Below are 24,413 nucleotides of genomic sequence, written 5' to 3'. Positions count from 1 at the left end.
GAGTGGATATGGGATGCGTGCCTCAGACACCTGGAGGGTTTGCCATGTGCCTTATATTGCCGCTGCTGGGCAGTCTGGGTTGTTAGCACAGTTCTTCTCAGTTGCAAAGTAAAATAATTTAGCTCCAGTCTCTGGGAAGCAAAGCAGCTCTCCTCTTGAGACTCTCCTTGTTTGACTTGAGTTTATGCTGGTAATCCTCCCTCTTAATTGCCCTAATTAAGCTATTATTGAGGCCTGATTCTAGTTCCCATCATTCTCCTCCTTCAATTTGTATGCCTCTTTGGTATTTGCACAGGGGAAGGTTCTACATGAGAGGTTCATGCTCTTTGCTTAGGCAAAGTAGGATGAAGAGAGACATTACTTTTCATTTTTGAAGTTAATTCATAATATATTTTTAGTCTCTCTGTTTTATGGAGTGTATGTGGGGAGTTCTGGTTTTCCTGTAGAACACTTGCACTGCAGAAGCTGTGAAGAAGAGCTGTGAAGATATCAGCAATACCTGCCAGCTTTTAATCTTGTCCCAGAGGTGTCGAAATTCATCAAAGTTTATCTTCCCTGAGCCATCTGTCTGTGATGCAAACATTCAGGTAAACAACTCACAATAGTTTTAGGATAAAATTAGTTAGGTCGTCAGCTACTGGTGAAGGGATGAATGTGAAACTGGGTTGGGGATCTCCTCAGCATTAAGAATTTACTCAGCTATGCAGTAAAATATTTGTAAACATTTTGGTTATTGTGCATAGCATAGTGCTTCAGGAGTGTGAAGTACTGCTTGTATTTGTGTAGAAAAACAAGCTTCTGGTACAGGACACAGCTTTGCCTCTGGAACTGTTCTAAAAGTGCATGAGTAGGATGTTTTAGTGGGCTCTCCTGAAATAACTCCAAATGTGAAGCTCACCCAGTGTTTTTAAGAAACCTGACTTTTACTCTGGAGTGAAGCTCTTTCTGCCTTGCTTAAAATGAACTGAGAAATAAGCAAAATGTTGACTAAAGCTCTTTTCAAAAATATGTTTAGGTTCCAACCATTATGGCTGTGAGTTGGAGTTACACTTTTGTTCTGGTTATGTTTGGATGCACTTACATTCTCTCAGAATTGTGTTATGTCAAACTGGAAAACTGAAGGTGGTTGTGGCAGAGGTAACCGTGTGTCATCTTATAGTGTGATTTACTGCACTTGTTCCAGACAGATTCTGCCTGCATTGCAAGCTAAGCACACAGTAGAATATGTGATACATTATAAACTCAAAGAGATAAATATACTGAGTTTATTGGCAAGAACTATAGTTATGTTGAATTTGTTTTAAATACAATAATCAAAATATCATGCTTTAGTACATAATGTGGATAGTCTCTGATACCTAAAGAAGAGTGTCATACTGACTGATTTACTCTGTAGCTTTCTTTTTGGGGATATTTTTCTCTGCCAATTATGCTAATGTTGAGATGACTGGAATTAAGATGTGCCAAACCAGGAGTGCTTTTTTATCTGACTACAGAGTACAGTTTGCTGTTTGGTTACTAAGTTGTGCATCTGTATGTGTGGTGATGAGAAACAGTGAAATCGAGTGGTTTCAAGCACTCCCTTTTCACTAGAAAAGGATACATCCATTAAAGCAATCATGCTGCGGCAGGATTCCAGTTCAAACCCTTCTGATCTTAGGTCCTTATCTGAAACAAATGATCCCAGGTGAATATAAATCATGCAAATCAGCAAGTGATTTTCCTCTCAGGTGTAACTCTAATCAAAGTAAAAGCCAAATTATTTTCTTCATCCAGTAAGAAATGAGTGGTAGAGAAATCTGAAAAGACTCTCAGTAATTTTATTGTCTGTGAATCAGATATTGCTTTACTATCCTTAACTTATTACATACAATAAACTCTGGAAAACTCTAAGCTAACTTCTAAGTTACTAAGCAAGTCCAGTGCCTGTAGGTTAAAGTTTGCTGAACAGGGAGAAAGGTCTGCCTGTCCACTAGAAATGTTTTTTACAGGACATTTGCAGACTGTGAGAATTGCGTTATTGTCATGTGGTAATTTCCATGAACGTATCTGCTCATTTCTAGATTATCAGTACTGACAATATGTAGAGATCATCTCTGTGAAAAGTTCAGCTCGTTAAAGTCTCAGATGCAATGTCCATGGAAAGGTAACTAGGAAATTTCTGAGTTTTGAAACATCAATAATTTTTAGAGTGCAACTCGGGGTGGGGAGTTATGCTCTGTCACAGATTTCTTTGTCCAGCATTAGTAAAAACATGCTCAAACTCACGTTTTTTTACGACATTATTGAGAACATTCCTAAGTTCCTCAGCATTGATCTCCATGTCCTGAAGGAAATGTGGTGAGAATATAATAGGTTACAATGTTCTGTATGAAACATAATTTTATGGATGGATACGCTAAAAGTCTGAAGTCTATGGTCACATTTCAATAAAGCATATACATATTTCAAAACAGAGGGCATTACACTTTAAGTAAACAGTAGTCCAACTCTTTCTTGAGGCTACGGTACAAGGTAAATTTGAAGTTACTATATAATGGTACTCATTAAACTACAACTAGAAGGATGATAATTTCAAGCAAAAACCCCAAATACCAAAATCAGAAAACTCTATCCCATTTGCAGCCACCTGATTTATGCAGTTCTTTGATCTGTTTTTATCTTTAACTTCCCTTGTTAAGCATATACCAGAGGGCATTGCATTTCTAACTTGTTTATACTTGCTGTGCAAAACAGCATCCTGTAGGAGTGACAGAAGAAAAGGGCTGACTTTAAACAAGACTCTCTCAGACATGGTGGGAATAGCTTATACATACATATGAGGATAACTGTATATTTAATGTGGTTTTTTTATTTGATTTTACTTATCTCAAAATTGCAGGGAGAATTTGATGGGAAGAAATGCAAAGGAAACTTCGATATTCAGTGTTTTGAATCCATGGATTAGTTGATTTAGGAGCTGTTGTGGCCAGGCTGCTTTGATGGCAGAGACAGGGATCAATTGCATACTCACATCTCCTGCAATCTGTCGGAAAATATTCCTGAACTGTTTTTGCTCTTCACTCTCCTCATGAGCTTTTGTTGAAGAACGCTGAAAAGAGACCAGCAGAGATACATCCTGAGTCCAGTGGAGAAGAGAAAGGGCCTGGATGGCTCACATGCCGTTGTGTGAGGGATCATCTTAGTAAATTTGGAGGCTTTTGGAGGAATGGGTTGTCCTCCCATTCCTTTCCTCATGTTTTTATTCATTCTGTTCCTTAAAACTGCCAAGTATTTAATTTTATCTGTTCATACCTTTGCTCTCTTTTCTATATGAAGGAGCCTAAATAATTACTTCCACTGGCAGTTATCTTCTAATTTTTTGTACCAAAATATTGCAAAGGAGAAGTTTGGAGCAGAAGAGGCATATCAGAGAATCAAAGAATGGTTTTGGTTGGAAGGAACCTTAAAGATTATCTCGTTCAAGCCCACCAGCCATGGGCAGGGACACAATATCTGCATCACAGCTTCCCTGTAGGCTATCAATGACCATGTGAGAACTCTTTATGATGTGGGGGGCCCTTGCTGAAGACAAGTAACATATAAGACAGAGGAAAATGAGGAACAAGCTTTATCAGACACATGGAAAGTGCAACTCTGAACTCTGAAGCTGATACTGAAAAGGGAAATGAAAGTTATACGTAACAAAGTTAATTTCTTGGCTTAGTTCCTGTTTTTCTTTGTCTAAATGCAGAGGAAAGTTTAGGTTGGTTCCCACTTTGCCATCTGCATGCTCTGGTTGTCATGCAGCAGAACAGCACTCTCCCTGTAAGCAGATGCTCCAGCCATGCCTCCAGATGCCACAAGCCTGGATGTGGGATCTGGCTGTTAGATATGTTGTCTCACCTACCTGCAGGCAGAAACCCTGAATTTGCTACTCTGGTTTCCTCCTCTCTGGTAGTGAGGGAAAAGAGGGGGAGTGCTGGAGCTCCTGGGTTTACCTGTCCTTTATCCTCTGGCCAACAGGGACTAGGATAGAGTTGTGTAGTTTGTACCAGGAGGGGCTGTGGTCACTGCCAGGAGCTTCTACAGCCCCTTGGGTGAAGTTTGTGCATGTCCCCTCTGTAAAGCAGTAGCGCCTCAAGGGGCTGAGCAAGAGTGAATTGAATGTGGGGAAGGAATCTCTCACAACTGGGATTCTTGTATAAGAGAGCAACCAGGAGATCCTGCAGGATTGTTGAATAACTGAAGGGACAGTCTGTCTGTGCTCATGCCCATTACATCCACATAAACCAGATGTGAGTCATGTTAAGATTTGATGAGAAGCTGTTTAGTGTCTCAGGACACCTTTTTGTCCAATTCCTGTGCCCTCCCCAGCCACTCTTTTGTGTCAGACTGAGCCTTATTCTCCCCTCTGCCACTTGCTACAGAAACCTTTTTCTCATCTGCTTGGGTTTTTTCACCATCTTTGCCAGCATTTTCATCTGCTGTCAGCTCCTTATTGCTGTTTGCTCTGTCAGAAACGAAGATGATAGGCTAGAAGAAGAAGAGAGTGAAAGAGAAATGGAAATTACATGAGGAATAGTGGAAAGAAAAGTATTTGGTCACATGCATTCCGTGGAAGGTGCATGCAACAACAACTCCTGCTCGTGAAAGCATGACAAGAGAAGCCATTTCATGGAATGAAAGAAAAGAAAGGATAACAAAAAACAAAAACAAAACAAACAACAAAAAATAGAAACATTTCTGCAGTACTGCTCTCATGCAAGGAAAAAAAACCCCAAAAAACAAAACACTCACCCAAAACCTGCAAAAGTCTCTTTGCAAAATAGTGCAATTTCTGGACTCTAGATTTCCTTGTCAGAAAGATATAATTGAACATGTTTGGTTTTTTGTTTTTGTTCGGAGTTCTTTGTGTGGTTTTGTTTTGGTGTTTTAGTTAGGTTTCTTGTTTGTTTTTGGGGAGTTTCCCCCATTTTTAAACAAAATAAGCCCCCCAGATTCTCATCACTTAAACTGATGAGCTTACCCCTCAATGAAGGACAGTAGCACTGAAAACAAACAAAATATGACTTGTACACAGAAAAGAAGTTATTTGTGTAGGAGCTTGTTAGTTATGTTCTTTCTCTGTATTGATTCTTCAAGCACTCAGCTGTAAGCAGCCTCGTTCCATTGTTCTGGTTTGGTGCATTTAAACAAGGAAAAACTGCTACATGATGTGAATGTATTAATCTAGGGTATTAATTACAATCAGCTTGTCTTGGGATTAAAATATCTGATTACATTTTTAAGGTCCAAAATATGTTGTGTCGAATCAAAAATAGAATCCTGGACTTTGGTGAACAGAAACTTCAGGAAAGGGGAGTGGCTGCTGCACTAGACAATGGAATGCAAGTGTGAGGGCACATGTCTGGAGAGAGGCTTTTCACTGGCAAGGAGTGTTGGGTTGCCTGTGAAAGGAGCAGAAAGGAAGAACAGTCTGAACAACCCAGAGGATTGAGCTGATAAATCTGAACGGTTTGTTACGCTTTCACCACCCCTTTGAGTGAGAGGGGTAAGGGGTATATGATGCTAATGCTATTTCATTAGAACCTAATGTAGGAAGCCAAATCTTTGCTGCATGCAAATGGCCTCATATCCAGTGCCCTTCAACCAACCTAACTAGGTCACTTTCCAGACACAGAGAAAATTATAATACCAAGAAACTCTTCCCCTGCTCATGCGCTGCACATGCTCCTTGCCTTTAGGGCACTTAGCACATTGCACAGGTACCTACCTTGCCCTTTTTCTTCTGTGTGAAGAGACAAAATTAAAAAGTGTTTGATCAGATTATGCAGAGCTGATGGCAAACTTTTATTTTTTTATTTTTCCCTTTCTCATATTTGTTTTTTCCAGTTCCTATACTCATACAAATATTCCTATATCTATACAGCTTTCAAATGACTAAAAAGGAGGGAACATGCACACACCAAGAAATGGGATACTGAAGGAAACACATTGCAGAAATCATAGCAAAACTGTGTTTCAACTCATCTGAGGCTTTTGCTTGAATAAAATCTCTTTAGCTCTCAGTATTCCTTTTCTTTTTCCCAACCTGCCAGTGCAGTGGAGATTGAACGTCTATGCCCATAGATCAATGGTATCTGAAGGGACAATTTAACTCCCTCATATCTGGACTTTTCACTATTTTTCACTATGACAGCAAACAAAAGGGAAACATTTCTGAGTAAGGTTTGATGGAACTCAATTCTGTGCAAAAGCATTTCTTCTGATTTTTTTTTTTTTTTTTTTTCCCAAGACTAATTGTACTGTTAGCTCTAGTGTTTTCCCACAAAACTCCAGGGCAAGGAGTTAAAACTTGTCATGGATGCTATTTTGAATCAGAGTGCTATTAGGATCTATTTTCAGAAAGCAGGTACTTCAAAATAAGGTAGTTTTTTTCTTTATTAGATGAGATACCAATTCCACAAAGAAAGTATCTCAGGTCACAGAGCTAGGCCTCCCTTGGTAAATGGATATTCTCCATTGATGGAGGCAAAGACAATGTTTAGCATCCAGTTTCTTTATGCCAGGACCACATTTCAAATCTGCAAAAGCATTTTGGTCTGAATCAAGTTCAGAAAGTAGTGTACATAAAGAAGTGTCAATGGAAGTATCTTGGTGAGAAAAAGATGAGAATTTGTGATAAACATGCTGTTATGGGGCTGCAAATGATTTTTTGCTGTAAGTTCCCCTAGGTATCGTGTCCCCCTTCTCTCAACCCCTATACACAAAAGGGGACCTGGACAGTACTTACCAATGGACGCTCTGCCTCAATCATGTTTTCAACCTCCCTAAGCAGAAAGCAGAAAATAAATAAATCAGGAAAGCGAGTGTTCCCAAAGTTGACTGTTTCTTTAGGCGGTTTTTAAGCAGCCACTTGGACTTTCCAAGCAGCCAGTGGTGTGGGCTGGCTTCCAGCATTACAGCTGCAGGCTCTAGGAGTGGCTTTTCCCCAGTTTGAGCTGAATACCCCAAGTACTATTTCCAGGATGGCTGCTGCCTGGCTTACTCCTGTAAAGAACCTTGATAACAGCGAAGTGGGAGTAAAACAGAAGTTCTTTGGCCTTAGTAAATGGCAAATGGTTTGTTTGCAAAGGATATCCTGCAAGCAGTAAGCTTCTCCAAAGACAATTCAAAGCAGGTTCTTGTTAGTCTATAAAGTAACCTTGGGGAAATGAGTTTGCAGCTCGGAGTTTCTAATGAGGTTGAGAAAATAAAAAGCAGGGTGTAGAAAACTGGTAACATGACTTTAGCAGAGTAGCAAAGTCACTCCATCTAGGTGGTCAGATAAACTTCTCTGCAACTTACTCTGAAAGACTTCTTTTCTCTGAGAAGACCCTGAGGATGAATTCTCCCTCTTGGTGAGGGTCGTATGTCGATGGGATGATGACGTACTCGCTGGGAGGTAACCGGAAGCGCTCAGAGATTTCTCGCATGTTTATGTAGGTCTTACTTCTAGCTTTGGAGGCATTGTAGAGGAAAAAATCCTTCTGCAAGTGGTGCTTAGTACCATGCATCTGCAGAACAAACGAGCCAATTTGTCTTCAAGGAAATTTTGCCCATTGCCCAGGTGGATTGCCATGCGGGCAGTGCACAGCTGGTACAGAAAGCACAGGAAGCAGCAGCTTGGTAAGCACAGAGCTGGGTGGTGGTAGGTGGTGGCAGCTACAGAGTCTGTCACCTTTAAGTTTCTACAGACTGAGTCTAGTTGGCTTCTGAGGGCTGCTCCAGGGCCCACCTGTAGATTGTGCTGCATAGGCACTTGTACCTGACTCTTTTGCTAGATGCTGGGCTTTGTGTAACCAAAGCTCAGCAGCTTTCCTTGGAGGGTGTGCGGCAAGGAGTGGTCTAAGCAAACTCCTACATGCAGAGTGGTAAAATGAAGGTGCTTTCAGTGGAAGCATGTCCTTGTCTAGGAAAACATGAGTTCTATATCTGCTAAACAAATGTGGCAAACATTGCATTAGTTCAAATATGAAAATTAAGCCAAGAATTGTGGGGTAAAAACAATTGCAAGGCTGCTTTTTGCAGAAATAACCATCTGTAAGGTAGTTGGCAAAGACAACCTTCACACTGTCATCCTCATGCTTTCCAGGTAACAGCTTTCAGGTGAGCTTGTTCGCAAAACTTGTGATGCCAATGATTCAGCTACTGTCAGACTCAGAAAAAATATACTCTGTGTACTTTTAATAAGATTTCTTAAATGTCTGAAAATACCATTAATATAGGTGATTAAAAATGCCAGAATGTATGCGATTTGTATTATTTTTAGGAGGAAATGCAAGTGGCTTAGGGTGGTTCTGCATGGAGTGCACAGGCTAAGCCCTCACAGGCACTGCTTCCTGGATCTCTGACCAACCGTGCAAGAGATGACCAGGCCATCACAGAAGAGAAAAGTAGCACTGAGGAAAAGGTCCAAGTGAGAATGGGGAGTGAGTGAGAAGGAACTAAAAATTATTCACAAAATGTTACTAATAAACACTCAAGGCAAAATGGTTAGCAGTTCTACTGCTGTAACATCCCTGAAAACAAACTTGACTGGACAGTCTCCTGCTGACTTACTGACAGGCACTACAGTAAGACTAGCTGTGGGTATACACCAAGATGTCAATCTGGCTCCGTTCTGCGCATACCTCTTTGGGCACCTTAGGGAGAAACAGAGAGAAGAAACAGTCAGAGCTGCAAGGGGAGTCTACATGTTTATAGGTCATACAGAAGAGCATTCACCTAGAGTTCTGGGGACACAGTAATTAAAATGCCTGTAGTCAGATAAGCACTTTCCCCTTTCCTTTCTAGGTTTCTTGGCATCTACGTGAAATCAGATAAAATCTGAACCAAATATGTTTGTGCAAGGGACTGAGTAAATTGACTTTTTCATCAAGTCAATAGCACAGACAGAGGTTAATTGTTGCATATGAGTCTTGGATGCGTTTGCTTTTTTACACTCTTCTGCCAATGAAATACCTAGTTTCAGAAAGGACAAAAGGGAGATTCAAGAATATGTGGGAAAGAATATGCTAAAATCTGGCATTAGGTCACTATAAAAGCCTAAGAAGTCTTACTTAATAGATGGGTAAACCCTGACTGCGGTACGAGCAATTAATTAGAAAGACTTCCTCTCTTCCAGATTTTCTGACTTCCTTGCAAAGCAAAAATTGCAAAAATTGATGTAATCAGTCTGAATGATTCAGCGACTCTCTTGGTAAATGCATGCTGACGGGATTTGCAACTACAGTGCAAAGAGCAAAATCTAGATCTGTTACCTCATAGATGGCAAAGCCAATGGTGTACAGGTTGGCTCCCAGCTTGCGCTCTTTCCTCCTGTTTTTCTGCATCAGTGCAACAAGGAAGCTGCAGATAACCTCTTCATCCTCAGGATCATCATCTTCCTCCAGGAGCTTCAAGCGATACTGGGGGTTGGTCCAAAATGTATCTGTGAAATCCCACCAGCAACCCAAAGAAAACACATAAAGCTTCAGTTTTCTAATGATGTTCATGATCAAAGAGAACTTTTAAGTTCTCTGCCTATGGCTCCTGAGGGAAAGGTTAAAATTGGGCTAAGACATATATGGGGTTTTTTACATATTATGGCTGTTACTTAGTTCTAACAACTGCAAAGCTATCAAGGATATGTAGAGAACTGTCATCTGATAAAATTCCAAAGTCCCCAAACCTATTTTTAAACCACAAAAGTGAATTTCCCAAGTGAAATCTAATTGTTAGGGTGAAACTTATCCTTTTTACTTGGGGCACTGTGAAGTATTTGAACAATGATTTATCTTTGCCAGGGTTGCCTTTCGGGCTTACGATGTTCTGTTACAGCATAGTGACAGAAGATTTCCAGCTACCAATCGCTTTCCTTGTCCACTGAGGAAGCAAGGCTTTTCCTATGGCTGAGCACTAACCAGGCTGTGGTGTGACTTAGCCTTTGGGATCTAACCTAATCCCCATCAAAGAGGCCATATCTCAAGACCCTTTGCTCACCTGGATAATTGCGGCAGCCTCCAGCTGAGCAGCCTCTCACCCAGCGTCCTTCGTTGACTGACACAGTCCAGGTCTGGAATTTATCCACTTCCAGAGTATCAGGTGTGAGGTTACAGATCTCGAGCTTTGTGAAGTGCCTCATGAAATCTTGAAAGGATATCCTAGAGGAATTGAGGGGAAATTGAACCCAAATGCATTTACATGGTTGGCAGTTGTCTGAAAGACCCTGGGGAGGTAGAGGACAGTGACCAACAGCGCTGTCAGTGCTGGGACAAGTTTGCAGTGGCAGTGCTGTGTTTTCCAAATGCTTTTGGTCTGCTGGTTGGTCAGTTACCACAGGTACAACTCCAAACTCAGGGAAACTGACCTGAGAGGATGGTATGTAGGATGGGTTATGGAGAGCTTGTGGAAGTGTAGCATTATTAGAAAAACTGTACAGATGGTACTGAATAATCCCTGTGAAAGAAGGAGATGATCACAGAGCAGGGCTTATTGGGAATATGAAGGGGGGCAGAGATCACTGCAATGGTTTTAGCAGGTTTGTAGTAGTGCGATGTCATTCATTTTTGCTATGATTGCTGTTTCCTAGAGAAGCACTGGTTTTAGACTACTGCTCTCACCAGAATTCCCCATCCTCCACGACCTTGTGCTGCAGGCGGATTTTCTCTGCTTCATTAACAGAGTCCCATTCCTCTGACCTTCAAAGGAGTAAACAAGTTAGCTTAGGATTTGCAATACAGTTTTCATTAGTTTCTACACGTTAGCCTCATAGAGTGAATCATCCTCCTACCTGCACATAATTTTTCCTTTGTAAGCCTTGCAACTATTTGTTCTCAATGCTATCCTTTTCTCTACATGCTGAAATAAAAGAAGAATTGACCTACTTCTTTCTGCCTTCCTCATAGAGTTCCTCTTGGCAGCTATCAAACATCTGCTGAACTGTGTTAATTTTACTTAGCTTGAAGAAAAAGGTGTTTTCAGATTATCATTGCTGGCATACCTATTGAAATTCTTTTAAGCAAAACACTGATATCTTGATTAATTCAGTTCTCTCATAACTTAAAAGATTTTTCTACTGTCACATCTTGTTTTGAAAATGGACAGTAAAATCACATTTAAAGCATCATTAGGCTGAGTTCTGTCTTAATTTCCATTTTTCAAAGCCTCTCAACATCTTACAAGGTACTCTTTTCATTTTTACAGCTTCAGCTAAGCAATCAATCAACTTCAAAATTACAACAAAGAAAATCAAGATACCTCATCACTGAATATTAGGGTTATGCAAAATCTGCATAAAGGCAAATAAAGCTGCAAATTCTTTTTCAAGTCATGTGAAGCTCTGTTTTACTCACTTGTCACTCCAGGCTCCATTCCATTCCACCTGGCCCCAGGGGTTTCTCAGTCTTACCAGACGTATTTTTTCCCCTTTAAATACTGTCTAATTAAAAAAGAAAAAAAAAAAAAATCAACAAGAATAGACTGAGAGTATGTTCAAAAGGAAATGTTCCACTTCAATGATGGTGCTTTTCTGGGTCATACCCCAGCCTGATCTTCTTGGGGTGATTGTGGGAAGGCTGTAAGACCAGGAGGTGGCTGCCTGTGGTCACCTTTGCCCAAGTGAGCATTTCCCCAGAGGGCCAAAACTTGGTTTCTTTGTCCACAAGATTTTTACTTATGTGAATATAATTTTGGTTCCTTGGCTCACAATTAGTTTCTCCTTTCATGCCTCCCACGGCTTTGCCGCCATGCATGTGGGACTCTGCGCACAGCTGGAGGGTGCACGTACCTCTTCCACGGCCGTCACGGAGTAGGCGTGACCTTTGACGAGCCCGCAGGACATCCGTGTCTCGTACTGCATCGGCACTATGGTCTGGTGGGCAGAGAGAAAACCCGTGGGACTCATGCAAAGCTCAGCTGCCTGCTTGAGCGCAGGCGCTGCCACCCAGGGCTTTTGGAGGAAGGGTGACCCCATCCACGCGACGGGATATTTTGCCTTGTTCTCCTCTTTGTGTTTGTCAAGGTGGTCGAGCTAAGCACCCATAGAATTAATGGTGATGGTTAGAAAGGAGTGAAGTATGAACTAAAGATGGGAAAAGTTAATAATATCAAGCGGAAAGGACATTTTCTGGTGTCTTTTCGCCTTTTTTGTAGGCTACTGTTTTTTGTGCTTGGAACATGGCAGGATATAGCATGCTTAATCAAATAATTAGCTTTTTGTATTAGAAGGACTCTTGGAGGCCTAGAAGGCCTTTTCTAGGATAGTATGTTCTTGTATAGCTCAGTAAAGTTATCACACATGAACTGGTTAAACATCAGAGCAAATCAACAACTAGAATACTTTCATCTTTCCACCTGGTTGTTATCTTATCACAATGACACTTAAACACCCTATTTAATACACTGTTCCTGCTAACTGACACTATTTTATTGCATCTAACTGTCAGGAAAGGCATAACTGTGTTGCTCAGGTGTAAATACATTTGCTGTCTGAGTCATCAGCTTTTATTGTGTCTGATGGATTTTTACTTGTTTGTCTGTGAGATCCACAATTGGGAGCAAGATGTCAGATGCACACAACCTGCTGTACTTGTACAAGAGATCTCCAGTGTCAGTGAGAGGGGCAGACCATGAGCAAAACTTCCCCTTCTTCTTTGTGTCTGTTGCTGAGAGATGCCTGCAAGGTCCTGTCAGTAACTCTGTCACATCTGATGGCATGAAAAAGGCAGGGCTGGATCCTGGGTACAATTAGTAAAGTCACATGGAAATGTTCTCAGCTTCCACAGGAAGCATCTCATCCAAATATTTCCTGGATGGTGCAATTGTTTTCCATTATTTCACTTCAGCATATATTTGGTTTCTTTTTCCTTGATTCTGTTTCCATACTATAACTTCACACCTACTTCCTTTTTTCTTCATTTCTTCTCATGTTGTTACCATCATTACTTCTCAGAACCCCTTTCTCTTCTTTTTGTTTAGGATCATTAACTTCTGGTGCCCTGAACAGCCTCTCAAAGTGCAGGTTTTGGAAGTGTTTCATCTGCCTCTTTCCATCAGAGTCCTGATCTTTTTCCTGGTGATGGTTCAGGAATACACAGTAACCAGCAGCACAACAGCTGCTGGGGCAACAAGTATAGAAAGAGTTTTGCAATAGTTTTTTAGTGGACAGTCACTGAGGAGGATATTCTCCCCCCAAAACATGGGTGGTTTGGGCAGCCACACTGGCAAAACAAGATAGTCATACTGGTCTTTCCCAAAGAATGACACCATTTCAGTCTTTTAGGGAGAACTAAATATGGATGTCAGAAGAGAAGAAATCAGGTATTTCAGCTGCAAATGCAGAAGAAAGTTTGCACAACCAAGAGTTTAGAGTGATGCAATTGTGGAGGATTTTTCTTTGGTGTTTTTTTTTGTTTTTTGGGGTTTTTTTTGGTTTTTTTTTTTTTTGCATTTTTCTCCCACCCTTCCCCACTCCCCTATAAAACAAGAGATGTAATTTTATTGTCTTGGAAATACAGTTCCCTAAAGGGCAAGGTATGACAGCTGCCTGACACAGAGAAGGCAGCCAAGTGTCCCTCTACAGATTTGAAAGCTTCTAAGTTGTCCAGTTGTCCATTTCTTTCTTAGAGGATTTTAACATTCCACTCTTTATTTTGCTAGATACTTAGGTGGATATGCTGGAGTTACTTTGTATTTCATCACACATATAAAACTCAACATGTTTTTCCTTTTCCTTGTTAGGAGTTTTTAATGAGGACTTTGTTGGCAGTAATCAAAAAAGAGTATCCCTAGAGCAGACTCTCCTCCATTGAAGAGTAGAGCACTCTGTCTCAAAATTAGTTCACAAAGAGATTTTTTGCCTGGACTGAGAACTATGCAGAGCTTTTTCTTTCTTTGACATTCCATGCACACTCAGGGTGTTACCCTGGTTTTTCTGAGTTTTTTATAGCCTTTTGAATTTTCATAAAATGGAGTCAGATCTTTAGTTACTGCACAATATTAAGAGCAGTTTTCTACCTTTTTCCCACATATGTAACATAAACAAATCCTTTGTTTTTCATTCTCTGTCCTTTGTTTGCATATTTCTAACTTGAAAACAATTGCAACTGACAACTGGTCTGGCCACTGAGGCTGAAGGGTGGAAACCCCAAAAAGCCAATCTTTGGCCAGAACCACAAATGTATAAAAAGTAAGAAATAAACAAAATAAACAAATAAAAAATAAACAAAAACTCTCTCCGCCTGGTCTCAGCCTTGAGTCGGAACGGAGGAACCTCTGCCCTGCGAAACCTCTCTCTCCGTGTGACTGCTTTGCGTGTCTCAGTGACACTCAGGGATCATGTTCTATTCTAGTATTTTAATTTTTTCATTCTCTCTGCTCTATTTGAGCAGGAGGCTTGATAAAAAACACTAATAAATTTTTTGTTCTGCAAATTATAAGCCTGTGTCACAAGCCAACAGCCCTTTAAAGCCTCAGTGAGACCCTCTAGTATCAGTCACTGTGTTAGAAAGCACTGAAGTCTTCTAACACACACGTCCATAAGAATATTTCATTAGTGTGAAATCAGAAAAGCATTTAAAAGCATAGGTGATGTGTTTCTCTAATTGTCTGTAGATAAAAGCATTCCAAAGTCAACTGCTAAGGAGACCTACCCAGGCTGGCCTCTCCTCCATGCCCTGGTAGTCTACGGTGGACTGAGTCATCTGTGCGTTTTCTTGATTCTTCACCATGCGAGCAATCAGTTCCCCAATGTTGCTCTGAGGAGCTGATCCATAGCAAAAGCCTAGGTCATCCTGGCACAGAGAAAGGGAGAAAAGTAGCATGGAGGTAGATGAGTGGTAAAAGATAAGCCTAGATAACTTCTCTTTTCCTTCATGTCCATACTTATCTACAGTGTCAATAGCACTGTTTTTTCTCCCACCTTTACTGAAATATGGTACTCCGTAGAGTATTAACTTTTTAACTTTTAAATTTACCACAATAAGTGAAGACAGTTTGAAGCCGTGTTGATAATAAAACGTTAATTTGTTACTTAACATCTTTGACATGAAGATTTGTGTCTTAACGGAGTTGCAGCATCCTCGTACTAGCCTCATTTCACTGGGTTAGGGTCTTGAGGGGGAAGGGGTACTGGTTTTGCTGATTACACCTGCTCTTTCCATGTTCTGCTTCTGTTTATTTCTCTTTTGGTACTCACTGTTTGCTAATGGCTAGTCTCTAGGGGGGATTACTCCATCTCCTAGAAATGGATGTTTTTTGTGTGGCCTGAACCAAGCAGTTCCAAAGGTGGTATATATTTGGTTATGAATGGAGAGGTCCCTGTCCTCTGTCATTTCTTATCTGCAAAGTTCATATGGACTCACATCAATGGAACTGGCCATGAGGGATCCTCTGTCAATGGCATGTTTCATGATTTTATAGATATCTTTAGGAGCATCCTTTATCTCATAGAACTCTGTGACTCCTCCGGTGAAGTCCTCCATGGCTTCGGTGGTGTTGCCTCCCTTCAAAGCTTCATATGACCCATGGAGTCTTGAAAAGGGAAAAGAAAAACATTCTTTTACACAGGTATAGATACCTACCTATATATTTATATCCATCTTGTGTGTGCATAACTACAGCTATGTAAACACACATACTAAAAACCCACAAACCATCTGCCTGGTAACTCACAAGTTAGAAGTTCTAAGACATGCCACCTGCACACACAGAAAAAAAAAAAACAAAAAACAAAAAACCAAAAAAGCTGAAAATCAAATATAGATTTCTGAATGAGTAGCAAAACTTCCTAGAAAATACACTTTAACCCATCCCCAGCTCCAAGGCATGGGAAAAGGTGTATTCAGGTCTATTCTCTGTGTGCTTCTAAACGCTGTATGTATGCAGTGCTCTAAGCACCAGCCCAGGCAGAGCTCAGCTGGGGAGTCCGGCGCAGCCCCGCAGCTTGCTTTACTTGGCATAGGCCTTTTCCAGGAGGGCACTCCAGAACTCGTTGCGCTGGGAGGACTTGGTGAAGACCAGCTGGTTGTTGTAGGTGGGTAAGCAGTCATCGATGACGACGTCCACCCAGTCTCCATAGCGCCAGAACTGCTCAAAGGCAAACAGAAAAAAAACAAAACTGGATTGACTTGGTGCAGGGAGAGGAAGCCTGGCTGAAAAGTCAGGCTGAGAGAGGAGAAATGTGGAAATTAACTGCTTCGTAATGTGGCCACAGCTGATGGCTACGGTGAGGGAGGCAGCTGTACTGAATTCCCCTGGGCAGAACCAAAGGAAAAGTGGAAAGCAGTCCATCCTTTCTGAATAAAAAGTTCTTCAATAACTTGTTTTGACAGACCAGCTATCTGTGGGCCTAAAAATAGCTGCTCTTGCAAATGCCCGTGTGTCCGTGCTGGCTGTAGTGCTCCATCTGAGCAATGAGGCAGGACAAGGCACCTGTTGTTACTCCTTACACCCAGGACACTGCAATCTGCAAATGCTTCCTTGGTGGGTTAATGCTCCCTAATTGCTTTTATTGGCTGGCCCTTCTGTGACCGCCCTGATGGAAGGGTTTGAGGCAAGGCAATTCAATCCTTTTTCCTCCCTGCTGTCACTCACACTTCCAAAGGATGGAGAAAGAGGGAAGAGCATGCCTAGAGCTGAGCCTTGGGTAAATACATATGCTTACCGCTAGACAGGGTGACTCACCTGGAAGTGAAAGATGCCAGCATAGTTCTGTATGAAGGACTGGTCATGAGGTATGACTCTACAGAGCAGTTTCTTATTCAGTGTCAGGCAAGCAATGGCAGCCAGAAACCAGCAGTTACCTGTAAATGAGCAGAAGCAGCAGACAAAATGAAAGGAGAGGGCAACTAGAATCAAAGGGAAAACCTGAGATACTGCAAAGTGACATGTTAATTCTCAGTAGAGCATGATTCTCCATGTGTTCTGCAGTACTTTAGCACTTTATCTATTTGGGCTCCAGAAATGCTCATGGGCATTTTTTATGGCTGGGTACACACAGGCTAAACAGATGATATTCCATACTATCTTCCATATTTTTAAAAAAGCCTAAAATCTGATGAGCACTGCATTAAGAATTCCCTGTGTCACAATTTTTTCACTAAAAGTTCTTGCCTAGATTGCTGCTAAGCAGATGTCAACAATTTGCTACCGGGTGAAGGAATCACTGAGTGGATTTCTGATATTACCTTGAAACAAAAGACAGTTAAGTAAGAGCTAAACCATGATGCAGACTTCAAAAAGTGCAGAGTTGAAGTAAGAATTTCATACCTAATTCTCCTTGGCAGATATCTGTTCTGTTGGCTCCACCAATAATAAACCGTGGATTCTCACAGATTTCCTGCAAAACAGAAACAGATGGATGAGCAGGAAAAATGTGCCTTATGATGCCCGTTTAGCACAGAAGTAAAGGCAATTTTGGAACATTTTCTTATCGGATAGCTTGTATCAAAACCTCCCCCACAGTTTTCATCTGCAGAGTTTCACTACAAAAATGTTTTGGAACCTGCAGGCTCCAGGCTTCAGTCAAAGTTTTCCCCATGCATCTTCAGGATTTAATATTGAGCCTGGGGTGCTCCCTCTGTGCTGTAATATGAAAACACATTGAAATGAGAAGAATTGGGGAAAATATTTTTTCTGCACACTAATGAAAAAACCAGAACATTGGAGGAGACTGGAGAGCAAGTAGATGAAAAAACCATTAGGGCACTAGACTAAATTATTTTAAAATTATCTTATGTCCAATTTACAGTAACTGATATGTTGGGGCATTAAAAGGTTTGAAGAATCCATTTCATTGGGAATGAACCCCAGGATTTATCCTTCTTAAAATTAAAGGATCAGATGTTTAATTACCAGAAATAATCAGTTGCTGCTTAAGAGATTTTATTCTTTTCCTCATGTTGCAGTATTTAATTGACAATGCTGCATCCAAAAATGTGTACAGATATCATCTGTCTCTGAGGACAGGAAGGTCTTCTTTTGTCCTGCACATTGCACAATGTATTGGGTTTGACGGTATTTATACTAGAATAGAATGGGTACAAGATGCTGTACAGGCATAAATAATTAAGACATTTCTCCAGGGAGGGAAAGTAAAATGCAGCAAGTGAAGTGGGACAATTGCAGGCTTACATAGCCCATTTCTATAATGGGCAAAGACTGTAGTGTAGAAGAAATTCAAGGAAAGTAGTGGCTATAACCTGTCCTACAAAGTAAAAATGTCCCTGCTTTATCCCATCTGTCATACTCCAATATGTGGTATGGAGAGGAATAAGAAGACACAACTTCTGGTTGCATCTCTTATGAGGGTAAGGAAAGAAAGGTATTGCAACCTGAGGAGCACTGTCCTGAGCAGCTGCAAACTGGGAAGAAGACAAAGTACAGTCCAAGACCTAATCTGTTGAAAGATGTCAGGACTAGAGTGGGAAGGAGACAGAACAATTGACAGTTGCTCATGTGGCAGCACATGGGGGCAGCTGATGCTACCTCTACAGTCTAAAGCTTTTTGCTCTCATCATCAGGGTAACCCTGGATGTTTCCAGACTCATGTTTCAGGTCTAGTAGTTTCACTTGGCTCAAACACACTTTTTTTTCTACTTCACAGTTATCAGAAGATTTGCTTTGATGTAAATATTTGGATTAGTCATATAGCCAGACAGAGACCAGCTTCCATCACCCTCCCTACCTCCAACCCCTGCAGGCACTTTATTTCCCTCGAGGGAAGGAATGTAGGGACTGTCCTGTTACTATGAGCCTTGGTCAGCTGTTGGGGTCCAGTTCTGTCAAAGCAGATGTTTGAGATGCCTTCATGCTTTTCTCAACTCACTTGCTTTGTTGAAAATATTCTTCCTCACATTGCTGTGGTGCTCTGCTGAAAACTAGTTTGAGATGCCAGGTTTTTGGTTTGTGTTTTTTTCCAATTCTGTTATTGTACTTGATCTTGTTTGATCTTGCTCCTTTTGTAACTATCTTTGAAATCCAGCATGCTGTGTTTTAGTTTAAAGTAGTCAGGTGCCACCTAGGTGTTTCCAAATATTAAATGTAGAGCGATGTGTTACTCAGAGCCATTTATTGCATCTTGGGGTCATTTGTTTTGTAGTATGCTTGGTAAAGGAATACAAAGGAGAGAATCATGCCACTGTCATATGGCCTGGTTTAGCTATGACAGAAATGCTTTTCTTGCATTTCTTTATGAGGGCCAGGTGTGTATAGCACACTGTGATATAATTTTAGTACTTTTTTGTACTTTCCTAGCTCATCTCCAGCTGCACTGGTTGTGCTGAGTATAGCTGAAGTTGCAGAGAAAGGTGTCAAGATCTTCCAAGGCTGAAGTACTCAGTCAGCAGAGCAAGATGACCTGGTGTCTAAGATGCAGGTGGCAGGTCTGTCCTTCCAGTCTTCCTGGCTGAGTGAGGGATTGCTCTTCATCTCCTAGGTCAAGTTATCGCAGAGAATCCCAACAGGCTGCACTTCACTGAGGCAATGATTCATCTTTTAAAATCTCCTCCTCTGATCTGAATGTCTCAGACTGACTTGGTACTATCCAAAGGACCTTTAAGTTGCACTGCGTAGTTTCAGTTCAAACTAAAATCTCATTACAAGGAGTCAGTTACAGCAAGGAAAACAAAGAATCCCAGGAAAAATCTAGTAGTGGTGCATGCTGCTTTCTGGGAAGAGAGTAGTTATGAGTCAGTTGGAAGAGAGCATTGGAAAATGCAAAGGCAGCATGCAACTAAAAATGGCATTTGACCTTTGTTATATTTTCATTAGCTTTTCTTTTGTATCAGGAAGAAATCTGCCAGTCTTCTTTCACTGCTGCAGCAAAAGGCATTCATTCCTTTAAAAACCGCTGTCAATAAACAATGGCGTTCTAAGTAAATTCCCTAAGCTGGTCCTTTCAACAGAGGAAGGATCTTTTTCAACCTAAGATAATTTGTAGCCTTATTGTCTCTTGTGGTCTAGACCACGCTTTTAAATGGCTGTGCTGCACACTTCAGGGCACAGCTCAATGTCAAGGTGGTTTTAGATCTTCTGAGCTGGATTATCTTAATCTGAAAGTTCTATCTTGGTGGCACTAAGAGCCCTCTTTGCTTTGTGGTATGACCTGACCAGACCCACATTTTGTTATTACTAAATTTGAACAGCTTCACATGTGTGCAGTAGATGATCTGACTGGCTAATTTTCATTCCAAGCAAAATCCAATAGTTTGTTGACTTGATTTTATTTGTATCCATTATGAAAAGAAAGCGCCTCCTGGTGATTTTCTGGCTATGGGGAGTGTGGTATTTCTTTATGAGACTACATGACCGCCAATGGCAAAAGGAAAGAGTCTGCTCTCTATCACCGGGAGGGATTTTACAGCTTTTATTCTCGAGTCCTGCCCTGCTTGGCTGGAGCTCTTCCCAGTGGCTCACCCGTGCCCGAGAGCTGAGGACCCCCCTGTGTAGGGGCTTTTTCCCCAGGGGGCAGGGAAAACACACCACCCAATCAGGGATAAAGTGGGAGGGGAACAGAGTTGGGTTACAGCTGAGTAAGGACAAACCACGTGATACCGATGACAAATCCGATGAAACACGATATAAACCCAATTAATGCATTCCAACAGGGGAGGATCACCATAGGGAAGTCATTGAATTTGGTGGTTATTGCTGTGACTTGGCTGTGAGCAAGGAGAAAAACAATGACGCGTTTGAAAGCACAGTGTTACCGTACAACCTTCTTATAAATACACAGGTGTCGTTAGATCCAAACAAGACTGCAGCAGGACCTCTCAATATTCTGTGTTATAACACAGACTTTTTCTTAGCTTTCAAAGATCAGTGGCCTCCTCCTTGTTCTCAGTTGTGAGAAGTTCCCACAGGCAGCATAGCTGTGAGAGGCACAGACAGTCAGTGAGCTGGATATAACCTGTTGCAGGTGTAGAGAGCTCTTTGGGCTCCTCTTACCTGCTGTGGGTGAGCGAATAATTTAATATTTTGCATTATCTTAGCGGGGTTTAATTTCCCCTCTATGTATCTAAACCATGGTCCCGCGTACTCTGAACAGAAACACTGGAGGGATGCATCCCGCAGTCTTTACTAGGGGAACTTTCAGGGCTCTCACTTGGCTTTTATCTGAATTGAGTATTAGGAGATCTTCTCTGTGCATTCATGTCGTGGCAGGGCAGTCACTAGCTGGGTAGAATTACAAAGGCCTTTCTGCTGCCCCCATGCCAGGGCTGCCAGCTGCCCTGCCCAACACCTGTCCTTCTGTGGGTAAGGGACAAGGCCAGTACTCATGCATTCGCAGCAGCAGGGGACAAGCATTTTGGGAGGTGGCAGAGGAGGACCTGATCTCTGGGTAGAGGGGCTTTGATACAAATTGATGAGGTGCCATGGCTAAGGTGACTCAAGAAGCCAGAGAGTCAGGGACAGGTTGTGTGTTTCCCAGCCCTCTGTTTTAAGTGGGATCATAGAGCACATTCATCATGTGTTTATTTGCTGTGTCTGGAGGTATGTGGCACATAAAATGCCACTGGGAAAGGATCTAGACTGGTCAGCATTAGGATACTCTCTCAGGACTTCTGAACTGTGAGGTTTTTTGGTTTTTTTTCTTTTAGAGTACATTATCAAGTTTTATTCAACTATTGACCTGGATTTCAAAGTGATTAAAATTATTATTTTATAAGCTAGTTTATTTCTTTGGGGGAAAAAAAAGCCATTGCAATTTAACAAGAACAGAGGTTATCCATATCTTTACAGACTATTACAAAACACAGCCTATGCAACTGAGTAGGTGTGGTGCTTCAATGATTGCTTTAACATCTTATTAGCCCAGTATTATTCCTTCATATTCATTTGACTTCACAGTCTTGGCTTGTGTCAAAAAAACCCACATAGCTTTGGGTTTGAAGTTTATGCTGTATTTTAAGTCTTACATGATCCCCAGCCTGTGGCTGCTATCTGAATAATAAGTCCAAACTTACATATTCATGAGCGACTTAAAGAAATGTCTTTGGAATTAGGACCCTGGTCTGAACCTTTCCAATAACAAAGACTTGATCTGTGCCTGCACAGTTATAAAAGACAAGTCTGGGGTCACGTTGTGCATTTATTTTGTTTTGATGTTTTCTAACATGACACTTGCAGACTGTCTGCTGTGGGGTGCGGGCACTCATCCGCTGTACTGCTGCACTGCTTCCCTCTGCAGAAAGAGGGGGAATCCCAACCCTTCACATGCCTGACTTGGGGCTGCATTTAAGTCATTCGCACATTTTCCAGAGGCAGATGCAGCTGTGGTGATGATGAAGGAATGACAGGGCAAAAGTGCACAGGGCACAGCAGATGGGGAACTCATATTGAACCCTCCACATTTCTCAAGTTGTTGCTGAGACAGAAGCATGTGGCCTTCCTCAATGTCTGTAACAGCCACCCACAAGAGCTAGTGGTCTTTTGCTATTCAGTTACACTCCTGTGTAACTGTGTAACAGTTTTCTTTATCACCACAGACTTTGCCACTGAAGCACAGATCTGGGTGCAGGGGAGGTATGGTGAATATAAAAGAAGTGGCCAAAAACTGCCAGAGAGAAGGAGCTGTGGAGGCTCCTCAGAGCAACACCCCCCTGTCAGAAAGGGGATGGCAGGGGCCAAGGCGCTGTCCCAGGGGCTGCCTTGCTGCAGGGGAGCAGCTGCCCAGCAGATTTGACAGGGAAAAAGTGTAACTCCTCCTGAAGTAGGAGGGAGAATCAACTGGGAACTGAGGTATTAGTCCTCTGCCAGTGAGAGATAGAGGAAAAAAAAAAAGATGAAAAAGGAGAGGAAGGCTGCCTGAGGAACACCCACAAAACAGGAAAATGAATGGGATACTAGCCAAGAGTGGGTCTTCATAGGGATTAGAATACCCACATTCTGGTAAGTGGGATAAGCAATGCAGGGAACAACTGACTAAAAGCATGTTTCAGACCATAATCTGTCCTTTTATTTTCACCCACGAGAAAAATGGCAGAATACCAAAATAAAGGTTTAAGTGAAACAAGGTAGTGTTAAATAAATTAAGCCTCAGCAAACCCAGTAACTTGTTGCAGAATAAGGAGAGTTTTTCTTTGGTAGTTTCAGATAAGAAAATCCCAGGCAAACCAAGCAAGAAGAAAATGAAATTCCCCAAATCTATTTCTAAATATTTCATTCCATCTCTTCTGTTGTTGTTTCATTCTGTTTTATTGTATTTTAGTCATTATATACACACTGCCTAAGCTTTCACAGCCCTAGCTAGTTGTCTCCCAAGAGAGCTCTAAGGAAATATATTTCCAGTTTACTCCACCTGCCTCTCCAACACACAATTTCCGCAAAAATGTAAGCTCAGGGCATATACTTCAATTTAGAGGAAAAAAGCAATCAGCAAACCTGTTACTTACACGTGGTCTTTTCCATTCAAATTTGACAGGGCTTTTCTGGCTGTAGAAAAGGGACGACTCATTTGGTGGGAAATCAGGATCTTCATAGAGAATGTTTTTCTCCAGGCACTTCTTGTGAAGCTCTTGATAGGTCTTCTCCTTTACGCTGATAATGGGCTGATTGCGACTTATAATGGCAGAATAAATGCCCCCTGTGCCCCCTCCTGCCCCCTCCGTAGTGCCAATAGTGGCGCTGGGGACCGACCCAGCAGCTCTTTGCTGAGCCACCGCTGCAGTTAGGGCGGTCGGCATGGCAATCAGGCTTACAGCAAATGCTGAAAGACAGCAGGATCTTGCAAAGTGGAAGGAAATTTCAGAAAAGAGGAAGCTGCTGTGCAAACCGTCTTTTCTGTCAGTTGAAAGCCTTCTAGTCAAATTCGCAAGGAAGAAAATTCCATGTGGTTTTGCATCCCCTTAAAGGACAGTATTTTGTCATCAGAAATTGGAATTTCCTTGATGTGGGAAAAGATGATCAGTTGCCTTACTCCAGTATCCGAGTTGTATCTACAGCGTGCGTGTGTGCTGTCCGGTGAGTGCAAGCGTCCAGAAGGGACAAGCTTTAACTGTGAAATCTAAAAATAACTACAGGCACAGAGAGAGGGAAAATGAGAGGGGGGCATTAGTGAGAAGGTGTCAGTCTTCTGTGCAGCTTGTGCCGAGGCCAGGCATGTTCCTGGGACGGCCTCTGTGTCTGGGCTGACTCCTGGTGCAAGCAGTTTTCCTTAAGTAGAGGGAACAGTGAAACTGGAAGCTAAACTCCTGCTGGCTTGGGAACCTTATGTACAAAGTACTGCCAGGCAATGGTCCTGACACTACTGAAAGAACTGTTGTAATTGACTTGTTTCTACCCTTTGGGGCAGAAAAGATACAAATTTTTAGTACTGGAGAAGATGATCAGAAGACACTTATAATGGTGAAAAAGGTGCTATTTGATGCTCCTGAGGTCACATCAATACCTGCCAGCTGGGTTTGGTTCCT

General features: G+C 41.7%; 1 protein-coding gene and 1 long non-coding RNA gene across 3 annotated transcripts in view; one reads left to right on the top strand and one right to left on the bottom strand.

The window, feature by feature from the left end:
• CAPN3 (calpain 3) overlaps positions 1-24,041 on the bottom strand; it is a 29,061-nt gene extending 5,020 nt beyond the window's left edge. The window contains exons 1-20 of one of the 2 annotated variants that reach the window (XM_040066921.2): positions 23,397-24,041; positions 17,272-17,341; positions 16,687-16,805; positions 15,956-16,089; positions 15,366-15,534; positions 14,655-14,795; positions 11,792-11,875; positions 11,358-11,443; positions 10,626-10,703; positions 10,006-10,166; positions 9,285-9,454; positions 8,655-8,666; positions 7,330-7,538; positions 6,776-6,812; positions 5,756-5,770; positions 4,414-4,515; positions 3,014-3,091; positions 2,269-2,326; positions 1,604-1,668; positions 500-568 (exon numbers count right to left, since the gene is read on the bottom strand). In XM_040066921.2, coding sequence (XP_039922855.1) covers positions 500-568; positions 1,604-1,668; positions 2,269-2,326; positions 3,014-3,091; positions 4,414-4,515; positions 5,756-5,770; positions 6,776-6,812; positions 7,330-7,538; positions 8,655-8,666; positions 9,285-9,454; positions 10,006-10,166; positions 10,626-10,703; positions 11,358-11,443; positions 11,792-11,875; positions 14,655-14,795; positions 15,366-15,534; positions 15,956-16,089; positions 16,687-16,805; positions 17,272-17,341; positions 23,397-23,687 — 2,148 coding nt within the window. In that variant the 5' untranslated portion in view covers positions 23,688-24,041. The remainder of the gene's footprint in view (positions 1-499; positions 569-1,603; positions 1,669-2,268; positions 2,327-3,013; positions 3,092-4,413; positions 4,516-5,755; positions 5,771-6,775; positions 6,813-7,329; positions 7,539-8,654; positions 8,667-9,284; positions 9,455-10,005; positions 10,167-10,625; positions 10,704-11,357; positions 11,444-11,791; positions 11,876-14,654; positions 14,796-15,365; positions 15,535-15,955; positions 16,090-16,686; positions 16,806-17,271; positions 17,342-23,396) is intronic. The other variant, XM_040066920.2, reaches the window with a different exon arrangement.
• Positions 253-6,839, top strand: LOC120753966 (uncharacterized). The gene is made up of 3 exons (XR_005701300.2): positions 253-587; positions 2,064-2,146; positions 2,882-6,839. It is a non-coding gene; the product is annotated as an uncharacterized LOC120753966 (long non-coding RNA).
• Positions 24,042-24,413: the final 372 nt, after the last annotated feature.

This window comes from Hirundo rustica, chromosome 6, assembly GCF_015227805.2.
Source record: "Hirundo rustica isolate bHirRus1 chromosome 6, bHirRus1.pri.v3, whole genome shotgun sequence".
In the NCBI taxonomy this organism is placed as follows: domain Eukaryota; kingdom Metazoa; phylum Chordata; class Aves; order Passeriformes; family Hirundinidae; genus Hirundo; species Hirundo rustica.
This window is presented reverse-complemented; position numbering and strand designations above follow the sequence as displayed.